Genomic DNA, 13,997 nt, shown 5'->3' on the forward strand with positions numbered 1-13,997 from the left:
TCTACTCTGAGCCCCTCCCGGATGGCCGAACTTCTCACCCTATCTCTAAGGGAGATGCCAGCCACCCTTCGGAGGAAGCTCATTTCCGCCGCTTGTATCCGCGATCTCGTCCTTTCGGTCACTACCCACAGCTCGTGGCCATAGGTGAGGGTAGGGACGTAGATCGACCGGTAAATTGAGAGCTTCGCTTTTACACTCAGCTCCCTCTTCACCACGACGGACCGGTGCAGCGTCTACATTACTGCAGCTGCAGCCCCAATCCGTCTGTCGATCTCCGGCTCCCTTCTCCCATCACTCGCGAACAAGACCCCGAGATACTTGAACTCCTCCACTTGGGGCAGGACCTCATCCCCGACCCGGAGTGGGCACTCCACCCTTTTCCGGCTGAGAACCATGGCCTCAGATTTGGAGGTGCTGATCCTCATTCCCGCTGCTTCACACTCGGCTGCGAACCGCTCCAGTGCGAGCTGGAGGCCCTCACCCGATGAAGCCAACAGAACCACATCATCCGCAAAGATCAGAGATCCACGGGTACTGCCCCTGATCTCCACGCAACATTGCAGAGGCGTGTCAACCAGGACAGCCCTACAACGTCCAGAGCCTTCAGGAACTCGGGGCGGACCTCATCAACACCACCACCTCCGTGAATCGCAACCTTATCGTGGTGGAGGGGTTTGTGTGTCCCAGGGATCCCAGGGGCTATGTTGTCTGGGGGCTTTTGCTCACTGGTAGGGTCTCCCATGGCAAATTGGTCGTGGGTGAGGGACCAGACAAAGAGCGATTCAAAAGACCCTTATGAAAAAAACACAGAGGGAACAGTTTACCCTGCCCGGGATAGGGTTACTGGGGCCCCGCCCTGGAGCCAGGCCCGGGGAGGGTGCCCGAGGGCGAGCGTCTGGTGGCCGGGCCTTAGTCCATGGGGCCCGGCCGGGCACAGCCCGAAGAGGAGACATGGGCCCATCCTCCCGCAGGCCCACCACCCGCAGGAGGCGCCATAGGGGTCGGGTGCATTGTGTGCCGGGTGGCGGCCAGGAGCGGAGGCCCTGGCGGACTGACCCCCGGCTGCCAAGACTGGCAATAGGGACATGGAATGTCACCTCTCTGGTGGGGAAGGAGCCTGAGTTAGTGCGTGAGGTTGAGAGGTACCGGCTAGATATAGTCGGGCTCACCTCTACGCACGGCTTGGGCTCTGGAACCAGTCTCCTGGAGAGGGGCTGGACTCTGTCTCAGTCTGGAGTTGCCCCTGGTGAGAGGCGGCGGGCTGGGGTGGGTATTCTAATATCCCCTCGGCTTGCTGCCGGTACGTTGGGGTTTTTCCCGGTGGACGAGAGGGTTTGTTCCCTGCGCCTTAGGGTCGGGGAATGGGTCCTGACTGTCATCTGCGCTTATGCGCCGAGTGGCAGTTCGGAGTACCCAGCCTTCTTAGAGTCCCTGGGGGGGGGGTGCTGGAAGGTGCTCCACCTGGAGAATCTGTTGTCCTGCTGGGAGACTTCAATGCTCACGTGGCTAACGACAGCGAGACCTGGAAGGGCATGATTGGGAGGAACGGCCTCCCTGATCTGAACCCGAGCGGTGCTTTGTTATTGGACTTCTGTGCTAATCACAGTTTGGCCATAACGAACACCTTGTTCGAACATAAGAGTGTCCATAAGTGCACGTGGCACCAGGACGCTCTAGGCCGTAGGTCGATGATCGATTTTGTAATCGTATCACCAGACCTGCGACCATATGTTCTGGACACTCGGGTAAAGAGAGGGGCTGAGCTGTCAACTGCTCACCACCTGGTGGTGAGTTGGATCAGGTGGCGGGGGAGGACGCTGGACAGACCTGGTGCACCTAAACGCGTAGTGAGGGTGTGCTGGGAACGACTAGCAGAGGCCCCAGTCCGCGAGATCTTCAACGCACACCTCCGGCAGAGCTTCAGCAGCATTCCGAGGGAGGCGGGGGACATCGAGTCCGAATGGACCATGTTCAGTGCCTCCATTGCCGAAGCTGCTGCATTGAGCTGCGGCCGCAAGGTGGTTGGTGCCTGCCGTGGTGGTAATCCCCGAACCAAATGGTGGACACCAGAGGTGAAGGGAGCCACCAGGCTGAAGAAGGAGTCCTATCGGGCTTGGTTAGCCTGTGGGACTCCGGAGGCAGCCGACAGGTATCGACAGGCCAAGCGGAATGCGGCTCGGGCAGTGGCTGAAGCAAAAACTCGGGTGTGGGAGGAGTTCGGAGAGGCCATGGAAAAAGACTTTCGAACTGCCTCGAAGAGGTTCTGGCAAACCGTCAGGCGTCTCAGGAGGGGAAAGCGGTGCTCTACCTGCACTGTGTATAGTGCTGGCGGAGCGCTGCTGACGTCGACTGAGAAAATTGTCAGGCGGTGGAAGGAATACTTCGAGGACCTCCTTAATCCCACTGACGCGTCTTCCGAGGAGGAAGAGTCTGGGGATGAGGGGAATGACCCGCCAATTTCCGGGGGCGAGGTCACTGAGGCAGTTAAACAACTCCTTGGTGGCAGAGCCCCTGGTGTTGATGAGAATAAAAAATCTTTTATTGCAATTATTTATTTTTGCTACAACTAGATTTGTATGCCTGTCATGTTTAAGGCTGTGTGAGAAGTCGATTCATTTGTAGTTTGTACTTGGGGAGCAGCACCAATAACACCAAGGCAAGCTTTAATACTGATAGATCAAAACATAAACAAAGTCCAGAATCTAAGAAAATAATTACAAAAACAGAAGACATAAAAATCAGAGATTAGTTAGGATACAGGACTCCACAAACACACAAAATGCACAGACAATATAAATACAAGGTAATGAGGGGAGTGGGAACTGGTGGGAAACCAAACTGGAGACAACTAAACAAATGAGATGGAAAGAACAACACTTGCCAAAAGAAAACGGGAAGAGAGACACAACTGAATGTGCACACAAGATCAACTTGACACACAAAAAAAGACCAAAAGAGAGACAAGGCTGAAGGAACATGAAGTTATCTATAACTAAACTATAAAGGCACAAATTACAAAACCACAAACAACCAAAACCAAGCATCACTTCTCTGCATTTAATTATTAGTTATTATTCATCTCTATTCTGCACAATCTGATATCGTCATGTTGGTGTTGTTCCTAGATCATCATACTAAATGTTGTTCCAGGATCAACATTGCAAGTGACCAATCAGAATGTTGTGACGTCATACTTTTGCGACTTTGGGAAAAACCACCGTAAAACAAAAAACTGTACTTAAGCTGCGAGAAACCGCCTCTGTCCGCCGATCAACGGACCCTGACCCTAACCCTGACCCTAACCCTTTAATAAACGGTAAGCAGAATTAATATTGTCCTTGCAACATTGGAATTTCATAAATGCAGGAATGGCTTGGCACGCAAAAGAATAACGTCACAACAATGTGATTGGTCACTTGCAATGTTAAACCTGGAACAACATTTTTATGATGATCTGGGAACAACACCAACACGACGATATCAGATCAGCCCTCTATTCCACACCATGTCTTTGTCCTGTCCTTCTACCCTCACCCCCTACCGGTCGTGCCAGATTGTTGCCCCTCTCTGAGCCTGGTTCTGCTGGAGTTTTTTCCTCTTAAATGGGAGTTTTTCCTTCCCACTGTCACTGAAGCACTTGCTCATTGTAGTGGAGATATCAGGCATAGGCATGATTGTGGCACTGATTCAGTCTTTAGCACTACGGTCACCCTGGTGTGTTGGCCAGAACACCACTTGAGGCCAAATTGTCCCAGAGTATGGAAGAAGGAGCTTGAGGTTTGGTTTGAGGCACTTTATTTTCACAATTCAATTCCTGTGGCTGTAAACACAGGTGGCTGTGTGTGTGTGGTTTCCTACAAGGGAAATACACAATACAAATAAATGATAAATAAAGAGAATAGATAAGTGACATAATCAGATATAGACATAATACAATATTGTTAACATAACTATATATAAAGATCAGAGCAATGTAGTACACTTCTACTTAAACTGAACGGCATTACTGCGAGGTTAAGCAACCATCAGTACATAGGAACTACTTCCGGTAGTTGTACAAAATAAAGGCTTCTATATTATAATCTGCCGTAATGCAAGCGGGAACGTGATACTTCCGGTCAACTACGATCTGCATTTTAACGATCCTCATAACAAATTGTCCGCTACAAACTCTGTATTATAAAGTAAACAATCACGGGCACCACATACATACAGAGAACCTTTAATAACACAGGAATGAAGTTATTGACATATAGTGATGGGAATAACGGCATTACAAGTAACGACATTACTTTTTTCAGTAACGAGTAATCTAACTAATTACTATTCCTATTGTTTCAACGCTGTTACAGTTACTAACAAGAAAATGCGGTCCGTTACTATTTTTCAACAAACAGACCGCATCTTATATCAGTTGCACGGAAGTAGCTGACTGCGTAAGTAATCTGGACGCTACAGCTTTAAGCAGCCGCGCGCTCCCGCGGATGGTAATCACAATCACTGTCTAGCACAACACCTGGAGCTAAGGGGGCAAAACAGTGAGGAAGAATAAAGTAGTCATGGTAAGCCAATCACATGACCACTTAAAGACAAAGCAACAAGGTGATATATACCAGTTTTTAAATTGTGTTGATAGGCCACGTAAAACCATTTAGTCACGTTTACTGTCTGAGGACAGCGCTAGCAAGCACTCTCTGCTTATGAGCAATAAAACCAAAACAAAACAGGGGAAGTTTTAGGAGTGACGGAGACAGAGAGAGAGAGAGAGAGAGAGAGAGAGAGAGAAAGACAGCCAGCAGAAAAAGAGAGAGAGAGAGAGTTTTGAGATGTGAGATTTGTGACGTTCAGCATTTTTGGAGTGTGTAGTTAATGTGTTGTCTTGTGTAGTTAGTGTGTAGTGTTGGGGATAGTTTTGTGTTGTGTGTCAAAACAATGAGGCGACTGCTGTCTCCAGGTAGAAAAAGGAGTGATACACCTGCTGCTGTCAGACCTGCAGGTCTTTTTTTTTTTGGAGTGGCACAAATAATTTATGTGGCATCTTATTGAATGCAGAACAGCTGATTGTTCTGTAAATAGTTTGAAATGGTTATTTAAAAAATCAAGGTAAAAGGTAAATGGATGCAAATAACTTGTGCATATGATTTTAAAATTGACAATTTATATTTGCATTTAAAGTTATGAAATATGATTCATTAAACATGTTTGTGGTTGTTACAGTAAAAAATATAACCTTTTCTACTCTGAATTTATGTTTTTTGTCTGATTTAAGATCAATTGTGTTAATACAGTACGTCAAAATGAAAACATGACTGTAAATTCAGGCACGTGAGGTTGTGCTGAAAAGAATGATACCAAACAAGGCAAAGTAAATAGTTTTTAAAGGTAAAATGTGGAGGGAAAATCAAAAGTAGTTAGAAATGGCCAATTATACCCTGGACCCCAGAGGGTTAAACGTTTTTTTTAAAGTAACGCAATAGTTACTTTTCAAATAATTAATTACTTTTAGAATATTGTAACTCAGTTACTAACTCAGTTACTTTTTTGAAGAAGTAACTAGTAACTATAATTAATTACTTTTTTCAAAGTAACTTGCCCAACACTGTTGACATATGAGAGACTGTACAACTAAAGCTAAATCAAGATAAGCTAACTAAGATCAAATAGCACAGACCTTCCCAAAGTGTGGGGCCCACCCCCTAGGGGGGGCGCAGAGCCAAGGCAGGGGGAGTGGTAAGAAAAGGAAAAAAACAAAACGCTTGGACACTGCTAGCACGGGGCGCCCACAGAAACGCAAAGCAGGAGATGAAGCATCGCTGAATATGTTTCCAAACCAACTTCATTCTAAGCCAAAGACTAGAAAATATGGTGAAGCATATCTTCCCTTTGGTTTCACCTGCACAAGTGCCAAGGTAGGTCTCCCGTGCAGAATTGGTTTTCCCTTCGTTGGGAGCACGGGCTGGGCTCTTAAAATCACGGACAAACAGTATCCCACATTCTTGATTTTTAGTTCACAAACACTTGTTGTAATGACTAACTACTCCTGACATTTTGGACATGTTAAATCAAATCAAATCAAATCACTTTTATTGTCACATCACATGTGCAGGTACACTGGTACAGTACATGTGAGTGAAATTCTTGTGTGCGAGCTTCACAAGCAACAGAGTTGTGCAAAAATACAATAACGTAAAACAAGCAAAATATAAGAATGGCTAAATCTGAAACTAATAAATATATGTACAATATATAATAGTATATGCATTACTGAACTAAATGTTTTTCTACGTGTGTGTGTGTGTGTGTGTATATATATATATATATATATATATATATATATTACAAATTAGCCCTCTGGGTTTGTTCAAAATCACTACCCTTTCAGCTTGTTCGTGGCCAAAAGTGGCCACCAACAGATTAGATCTGTAATTTTTATTATTTTTATGTTTTTTTGCCATTTTTTCTGCATAAAGCTTTTAAGTAACTTCAGTTCTTTTCATAAATATAAAATAATTATTACTTTTTAAATTTTTAACCCTTTAAACACCAGTTTGTTTGTCCACTGCACTAGCTGGAAGACAACCTCAAATCTCGCAATTTTATATAATTGCATTGCTACTGAAATTTCTTGTATTGTTAATAGTAGAGTCTGGCGCATGTAATTGATTCACATCAACATTGATTATAATGCATTGTTATTTTTCTGCTGGGAGAGCAAAAACATAAAAACTTCCTCTCAGCTTGTTCGTGGCCAAAAATGGCCACCCCTTGTTTATGTTTACAAAATGCTATAAAATTCATATATATTAAGAAAAATGTCCACTTTTTTTGACATGATTTTTTAGATTAGCATCAGTGCTGTTCATGAAAATCAAAATTTTATTCAAATTCAGAATTTACTATTCAGAAATAGTAATAAAGTTCACATTTCTTAGCGTATGAATGGTGAAACCTAATATTTTTTTTTTTATCATCATTGCAGGTCAGTAACAGTAACTGTAACAATGATTTATTTGTACTTTATTTATTTATTTATTTATTTTTTCTTGGGGGGGGGAGGAATGGCCAAAAAGAAAATCACAAATGGTGTGTTAGTGGCCAGAAAGGCAATTTAATAACCAAATAATCCCTGAAATCACCAATAAAATGATCAAAATTTATATCCCAGTGTATACTTCTGTGTGCATCCTCATTAGCAGCAAGATGTACTAACCACATTAGAGTGGTTTTTGTAGGCACACTTTCTACACCTGGTGCAAGGGGCTGCTGTTCCAATCCTGGAGGTGCACCTTTTGCACCTTCTTCTCATTTCGTTGGTGGGGTGTGGGTCACACTCTGGTTCAGACTACTGTATCTTGAGATCAATTGCAGAAGTGGCTGAGAATCAGGGACAAGGGTGTCTTGCAGTTGTTGAGGTCACCAGCATGTGTCCCAGCTCTCCCAGGATCACTCTTCATTTGTAGGTTGTAGAAGACTCCCCCACTTCAGTGAAGTTGTTTCCGGCGGAACAAAGGCATCGTATCCCAAGACATCCAGGAAATTGGAGAAAAGAGCCAACAGCCATCAGTTAGTTATCCTTCAACAACTCGAGGTGCCAACACCCTCTCTAAGTTATCCAAGCAATATTTGTGCCTATTGCAGTCCAGGATTGCTTCTTGCTTTCACACATCCTTTATTCCCCATCACTGACTGCTGGTTCCTTGAGTGTTGCTGTCAAAAGAAGCACATTCCTCCGTTGCTTTGGCATGTGGGATATTGCTGTGGTAGTTTTGGTGAAGCCAAAGACAGACAACAAAATCTTCGTCTGTTGCAACTGGAGGAGCTGGGGAGGAAGCTCTGGGTTGTTTCCCCTGTGCCAGTTTTCATCTGAGGGGTTCCTCTGCCAAGGTGCCCGAAGGAAAGACGTTGTCCTCGGAGCTCCTTCGTCAGTTGGAGTCTGAACCCCATGCCTTTTTTTACTTCCTGAGCACTTCCAGTGTTGTCATCCAACATGCTATGTATTGGTTTATTCTGGTGTAGGCTTTATCTCTACTTCATCTATAATCCTCCAATCCTCACACCTTCGCCTCCTGTGCAGGTTTGTAAGGGTGCACAGCAGCTAAAAGATTTCCTTTGTCATAAAAAAGTCAAAAGTAGATCTCAGGCTGCTAATGCAGGAAACTACATACAGAGTGACCAGTATGGAACGCCAGGACTGCCATAATGAATTAATTAAATACACCATTAAATAATTCATTAAATTTGGCAATAATTAATAAAAATAATTAGTTACATAAATATTTATGACACATGTAATTAATTAATTATTGACACATTTAATTAATTATTTCTTTATTTCACATTTTAATTAATTATTGCACAGTTGACTCCTTCAGGTCTCACCATGAAATAATTTCATCTGTCAGCCTCACCCATCAAACTCAGGGGGCGGGGCTAACGCTGATCGACTCAAAACCATTTGTCAAGATAGAGCCTCTTTGCTTTTCTTTCTCTTTGCTCTTTGTCGGCGGGTCCGCGCTTTGTGTTCACGCCCTTTATGCGCTGATTCTAAAGCTGTTAGTTTAATGTCTCTCCAAACAATATTGACCGAACCAGCAGCAAAAGAAGATCCAAACTACGCATCACATAAACATCGTCATGTATTCACTCTTACTTTTATTGTTTTGCTTCGACCACAATGCACAGCTCTCTCTCGCGCTCTCTCTCTCTCCCTCTCTCTCTTCCCCCCTCTCTCTCTGTACTGTTTTCTGCATGTTTTGCTTGTTACACACAAGTCTACCGTTGTTTACAGCGCTGTCGGCCGACGTTTTTTTTTTTTTTTTATATACTTCTGAAAAGAAAACCTAATTCAGAGGTAATGTTCATGTGTTGATTATTGGTTTTCTTTCATTTTTGATGTACTGCAGAATATTTTTATAAAATCCCAGGCCAGGAAAATCGCCTTCATGTTTTTCTGTGTTTTATCCTCAGCTACTTTGACACAAAGGCATCTGCTGTGATGCTTACACCTTTGATAAAGTCTTGCTTGTGTCAGCTTCCTTTTTATAGATACAAAAATATGTAGATGTACTGATCTGAATTATAATATTTCTGACTGTCAAAATTTCCCAGATTCAAATCGAAGTGAATCGAATCAAATCGAATTAAATCGAATCGTGGATCGAATCGATTCGGGACCTTGTGAATCGGAATTGAATCGACTCTAGAAATCAGTGATGATACGCAGCCCTATTTGCATACCGCACAAACAGATCCACAGAAGACGCCATTGCCACAGCCCTCCACGCTGTGCTGAGTCACCTAGAGCAGCGGCAGAGCTACGTCTGAATGCTCTTTGTGGATTACAGCTCAGCCTTTAATACAATCATCCCGGACATCCTCATCACCAAACTGGTCACTCTTGGCCTCCCTCCTCTCACATGTGCCTGTATAAAGGACTTTCTCAAAAAACGGCCCCAGACTCTAAAACTCGGCCGTCATCTCTCCTCCACTCGCACACTGAGCACCGGCTCCCCACAGGGCTGTGTGCTGAGCCCCCTCCTGTATTCTCTCTACACCCACGACTGCAGTCCGACCCACAACAACAATCTCATAATCAAGTTTGCTGATGACACCACGGTAGTCGGACTCATCTCAAAGGGAGACGAGGCAGACTACAGAGAGGAAGTTCTGAAGCTGGCAGCCTGGTGTTCAGAAAACAACCTGGCACTGAACACTAAGAAAACCAAAGAGCTCATTGTTGACTTCAGGAGACACAGCACTGACTTGGCCCCCCTTTACATCAACGGGGAGTGTGTGGAGAGGGTCCACACCCTAACAGCCATAACCACCCTGAACTCACACATGCACCGATAACACAGCCCCCCCCCCTTTTTTTCTTCCCACTTCCTCTATGGACCACCACTGTGCAATACCAGTTCCATGTGCAATAACCCAACTGTATATACAGTTGGGTCTGATTGGCCAATGTCATGTCAATCACAAATGTAACTATCCAATCAGAGAACAGATGGGTTTGGCTGTCGGAGGGGCGCTTTTTTGAACTGCAGGTCCTTGAAGGGTGATACAGTTTGAAGCTGGAGGATCTCTATATAAATATCCGATAGAAGCTAGGTCCCCTAACTTTCAGCAGCTGTTGAAAGGATAAAGTTGTGGTATATCAGTGGTTAGAAATACCATTATTACTTTAGGATTAAGTTTAACACAAAGTCAGGGCTGACCCAGAACCATTGCCATGAGTCACAGTGCGCAGCATAAAGGTCCTTTCACATCGGACGCAGGATGTGCTGCTAATGCTGACTAAAAGCCAAGGATCCAGAATTTGTTGCGCTGGTTGCTGAACTCTGTGGGTTTTTGCAGCAGCTCTACTTGTACTAGATGCACCTGCTCCTTGTTGTTTCTATCTCGGACTTTATGTCCAAGAGTTTCTGGGGTTTTTTTTGCTAGTTCTTCAGATGTTCAATAAAAACATGTATGCTAATCCATAACGAAGAAAGCTTTGTAACTATCCCCACTAGTGAAGACTGTCATTTCCAAAACACTGCCCCTGCCCCACAGCCCATACATTGGCTCCTAAAAAGTGAACATATTACAGTATCAACACAAACAAAGGCAAAATGCAACACAGATTAATACTCACTTATTATTCACGTACACATCTTTGCAATTTTTATTTCTCAATCTTAAATAAAAGAAAAAAGTAGATGTAAATGCTGTTAAAATGTTCTGTGTAGTTTTCATGATGTAGATGACTGATTTATAATATAATTTCATAAATATATAGTTTGTGTTGAAATGTCTTTATTTGAAATGTACATGTGTAAAGTGTAAGAGCTAGTGTCTCGTGAGAATACCCTTAACGAGAGTACACGAGACTTTGCATGGACTGCGAGGGAGCAGATGTCTCTCATGAAGCGATTTTAAGCTAAAGGTTTGCTAAAAGAAAAGACAATACAAGGACTTAAGGACCTCTTTTCAGGACAAGCAGCCAACGAGGTATTTGTCATTTGAGAAATATTTTTTATTTGTGTTTGGACTTAATATGTGTACTGTAAAGTTGCTAATTGGTTTGTACTGTTCGCTTGTGACCAGTTCTCACGGCGTACTGGCATATCGGCGTACTGGTGATGGTGAAGCTGAGGAGAGAAGCCCCAAGTAATAAACGCCCGTTTCAAAGAACCAACCTGTGTCTGTGTTGTCGTGAAGAGAGCTACAGTGAGAACTCGCCTGCTCAACACAGGTAGGAGAGGACAGGATCGCCGCAGATGACGAAACGACGCGGATCCGGTGCATCACGTCAGATAAGCAGAGTGCATAACGCATATTGGCACAGCGTTAACAAGCAACGGTGGTTAGACTGAGTTAAAGCGCTAATTTTCACGTTTAAAATCAGGAGAAGCTCTACCACAAAAGTGAAGTTAAGGTGGTGTGAGAAGTGGTTAAATGTGGAAATTGCAACTAAGAGACTCATCTGTTATCCTTGCTTGCTTAATGTAGAGATTAATCCAATGTGTTTGCATTTATAGTTGGTGTACATCATAAGGTTTAAAGAACAAACAAGTAAATATTTAACAAGCTCACAGGTTATGAGTAATTTTGAGTTTACAAAATTTGCTGAGTTTTAAAGGGCACCTTATGTGAATTTTAAAGGGGTACTATACTGATGTGAAAACTTGAAAACCTTTAGTAATGTAAATGATAAGGATTTAAGGTCTTTCTAAGTACATTTACACTGTTAATGTATATTTGTGATAAGGTAATTTTGTTGTTCTTATCTGTTTGAAACTTAAGTTCAGTATTGAAGTCAACAGTGTGTTGGAAGACTCATACATACATTTATGAACCTTACTGGCTATTCAAATTAAGTCTATTGCAACTTTCACTTACACATAGTCCAGAAGAAATCTAGTTGAAGTTTAATAGCTGCACAATCACACTGCTATAATCTCAACATGTCTAACATAAGCAGAGAGACCTGCCATAAAGATGCTGAACAATCCGCTCAAGCTGAAGCTACTGGCACTGAATCTGCAGCAGAACTAGAGGAGCTTCGAAGAAGTGAGAGGGCACGTACCCTAACAGAAAGGGGAAGAGCATACCAAGATGAGAGACTGAAGCACATTCAACGCAAATACAAAATCATCTATGAGAAGTGGAGGTGTCATGCACGAATAGGCAAAGAGTTATTAAGTGGTGATGCTTCTAAGGATGAGTTAACTGAGCTTATTGAGAACATCAAAAGCACCTGTTCTGATGTAAAGGTAGTTTATGAGGAGCTGCGTCAAGCGCAAACCCCTGAACCAGACCTGCGGCGCAGGGTTGATACATGTATGTCATTCTCAGAATTTATTATTCAAAGAGCAGAGAGACAGCTTAAAGGTCATGAAGCAGATAAAGATGAAGAGTCTTGGCCTGATGCTGGATCTGTTCTAGGCTCAACAGGTTCTGTTTCTAGACCACTGTCTCGTCAAGGATGTAGTTCTACCCACTCTAGCAGCCACTCTGTCAAAAGAATAGAGGCTGTAGCTGAAGCTGCTGCAACTCAGGAAGTCTTGGCAGTGTTGGAGGAGCAAGAAAAGGAAGAAACAGAACTTCAAATGTTAGAGGCTGAGAACCTAGCCAGACAGCAAGCAATCCAAGATAAACGTAGAAAACTTGCACGCCTAGAAGAAGTAAAGAAGCTAAATGCTGCTAGAGCTCGAGTGAGGGTCTATGATGAAGCTGAAGAAAACATAGAAGCAACTGATTTGTTGTATGGTAGTGAAGTACTGCCAGAGCTTAGAGTCGCTGACTCCACAGTACTTCCAGTCACAACCCATTCTCTCAATGCATCAAGTCCCCCATTCATTCCTCAATCCCTAGCAGTCACAATTCAAGCTCCTTGTCCACAACAGCTACCTCAGTCTCCTCCAGCCTCAGTGTTGAGGCCTCAAGAGCGGAATAGCTTAGATCTGGTCAATGTACTAGTAGAAGCTATGAGTGCAAACCGGCTCCCAACACCAGAGCCTGCAGTGTTTACAGGAGATCCCTTGAAGTTCAAAGACTGGCAACTGTCCTTTGAAACATTAATAGAAAGGAAGAACATCCCAAAGAATGAAAAACTATATTACCTAAGAAAGTACTTAGGTGGCACAGCAAAGAAGGCCGTGGAAGGATTTCTTCTATTGGGCACAGAAGCAGCATATGACTCAGCCTGGAAGCTTTTAGAGAAACGTTTCGGAGACCCATTCCTAATTGGGAAGTCACTCAGAGACAAGCTGCATGCATGGCCAAAGATAGGTTCTAAGGATGCTTGCGAGCTAAGAGAATTTGCAGACTTTCTCAAGAGCTGTGAGGCTGCCATGTCTCATGTCAAGATGCTGGAGGTCTTGAATGACTGCGTTGAGAGTCAGAGGATTCTGCTGAAATTGCCAGATTGGTTGGTTTCCAGCTGGAATCGCAAAGTGATGGAAGTCAGACAAGTAAAAGCTGAGTACCCACCATTCAAGGTGTTTGTTGACTTCCTATCAAAGGAAGCAGATCTTGCTTGCGATCCAATTTCCTCAATACAAGCACTTAAGAGTGTTGAAAGCGAGAAACCAAGGCATCTACGAAGCCAAATAGTTCAAGCAAAGACTCTGACCACAAGTACAACACAGAGCAGTATTACATCATGTGTTTTCTGCAAAAGGACAGGACACATCCTAGACAAATGCCGAAGTTTCACAGAAAAGACAGTTCAGGATCGTGTTAAGTTTGTACACACAGAGAAGCTTTGCTTTGGATGTTTGAAGACCGGTCATCACTCAAGAAAATGTGATAACAAAAGCACGTGTGAGAAATGCCAAAAGAGACACCCAACATGTTTGCATGACGATAAGTTCAAGGAACGTCAAAGGCCAATCCACCTAAATGGAAGTGAAATTTCAAAGGACAAGGCAGAAACCACAGAAAGGACCGCAACAGCCACTTCCAACAGAGTTATTCAAGAGGGTCTTGCCAGTCTGGGTGTCATCTATTAA

At 43.6% G+C, this 13,997-nt stretch overlaps 1 protein-coding gene and 1 long non-coding RNA gene across 2 annotated transcripts in view; both read left to right on the top strand.

Annotated features, from left to right (window-relative positions):
- LOC146504088 (uncharacterized) overlaps positions 1–10,701 on the top strand; it is a 70,664-nt gene extending 59,963 nt beyond the window's left edge. The window contains exon 2 of the long non-coding RNA XR_014868777.1: positions 8,852–10,701. This is a non-coding gene — a long non-coding RNA (uncharacterized LOC146504088). The remainder of the gene's footprint in view (positions 1–8,851) is intronic.
- A 68-nt stretch (positions 10,702–10,769) lies between these two features.
- On the top strand, positions 10,770–13,997 carry LOC146504090 (uncharacterized). The gene has a single exon (XM_085130564.1). It carries the CDS (start codon positions 11,949–11,951, stop codon positions 13,995–13,997), a length of 2,049 nt encoding a protein of 682 aa, XP_084986690.1. The 5' UTR covers positions 10,770–11,948.

This window comes from Neolamprologus multifasciatus, chromosome 14 (assembly GCF_963576455.1).
Source record: "Neolamprologus multifasciatus chromosome 14, fNeoMul1.2, whole genome shotgun sequence".
NCBI classification, from domain to species: domain Eukaryota; kingdom Metazoa; phylum Chordata; class Actinopteri; order Cichliformes; family Cichlidae; genus Neolamprologus; species Neolamprologus multifasciatus.

Coding starts and splice junctions, on each gene's coding strand:
- LOC146504090 (XM_085130564.1), top strand. CDS start 11,949: ATGTCTAACATAAGCAGAGAGACCTGCCATAAAGATGCTGAACAATCC.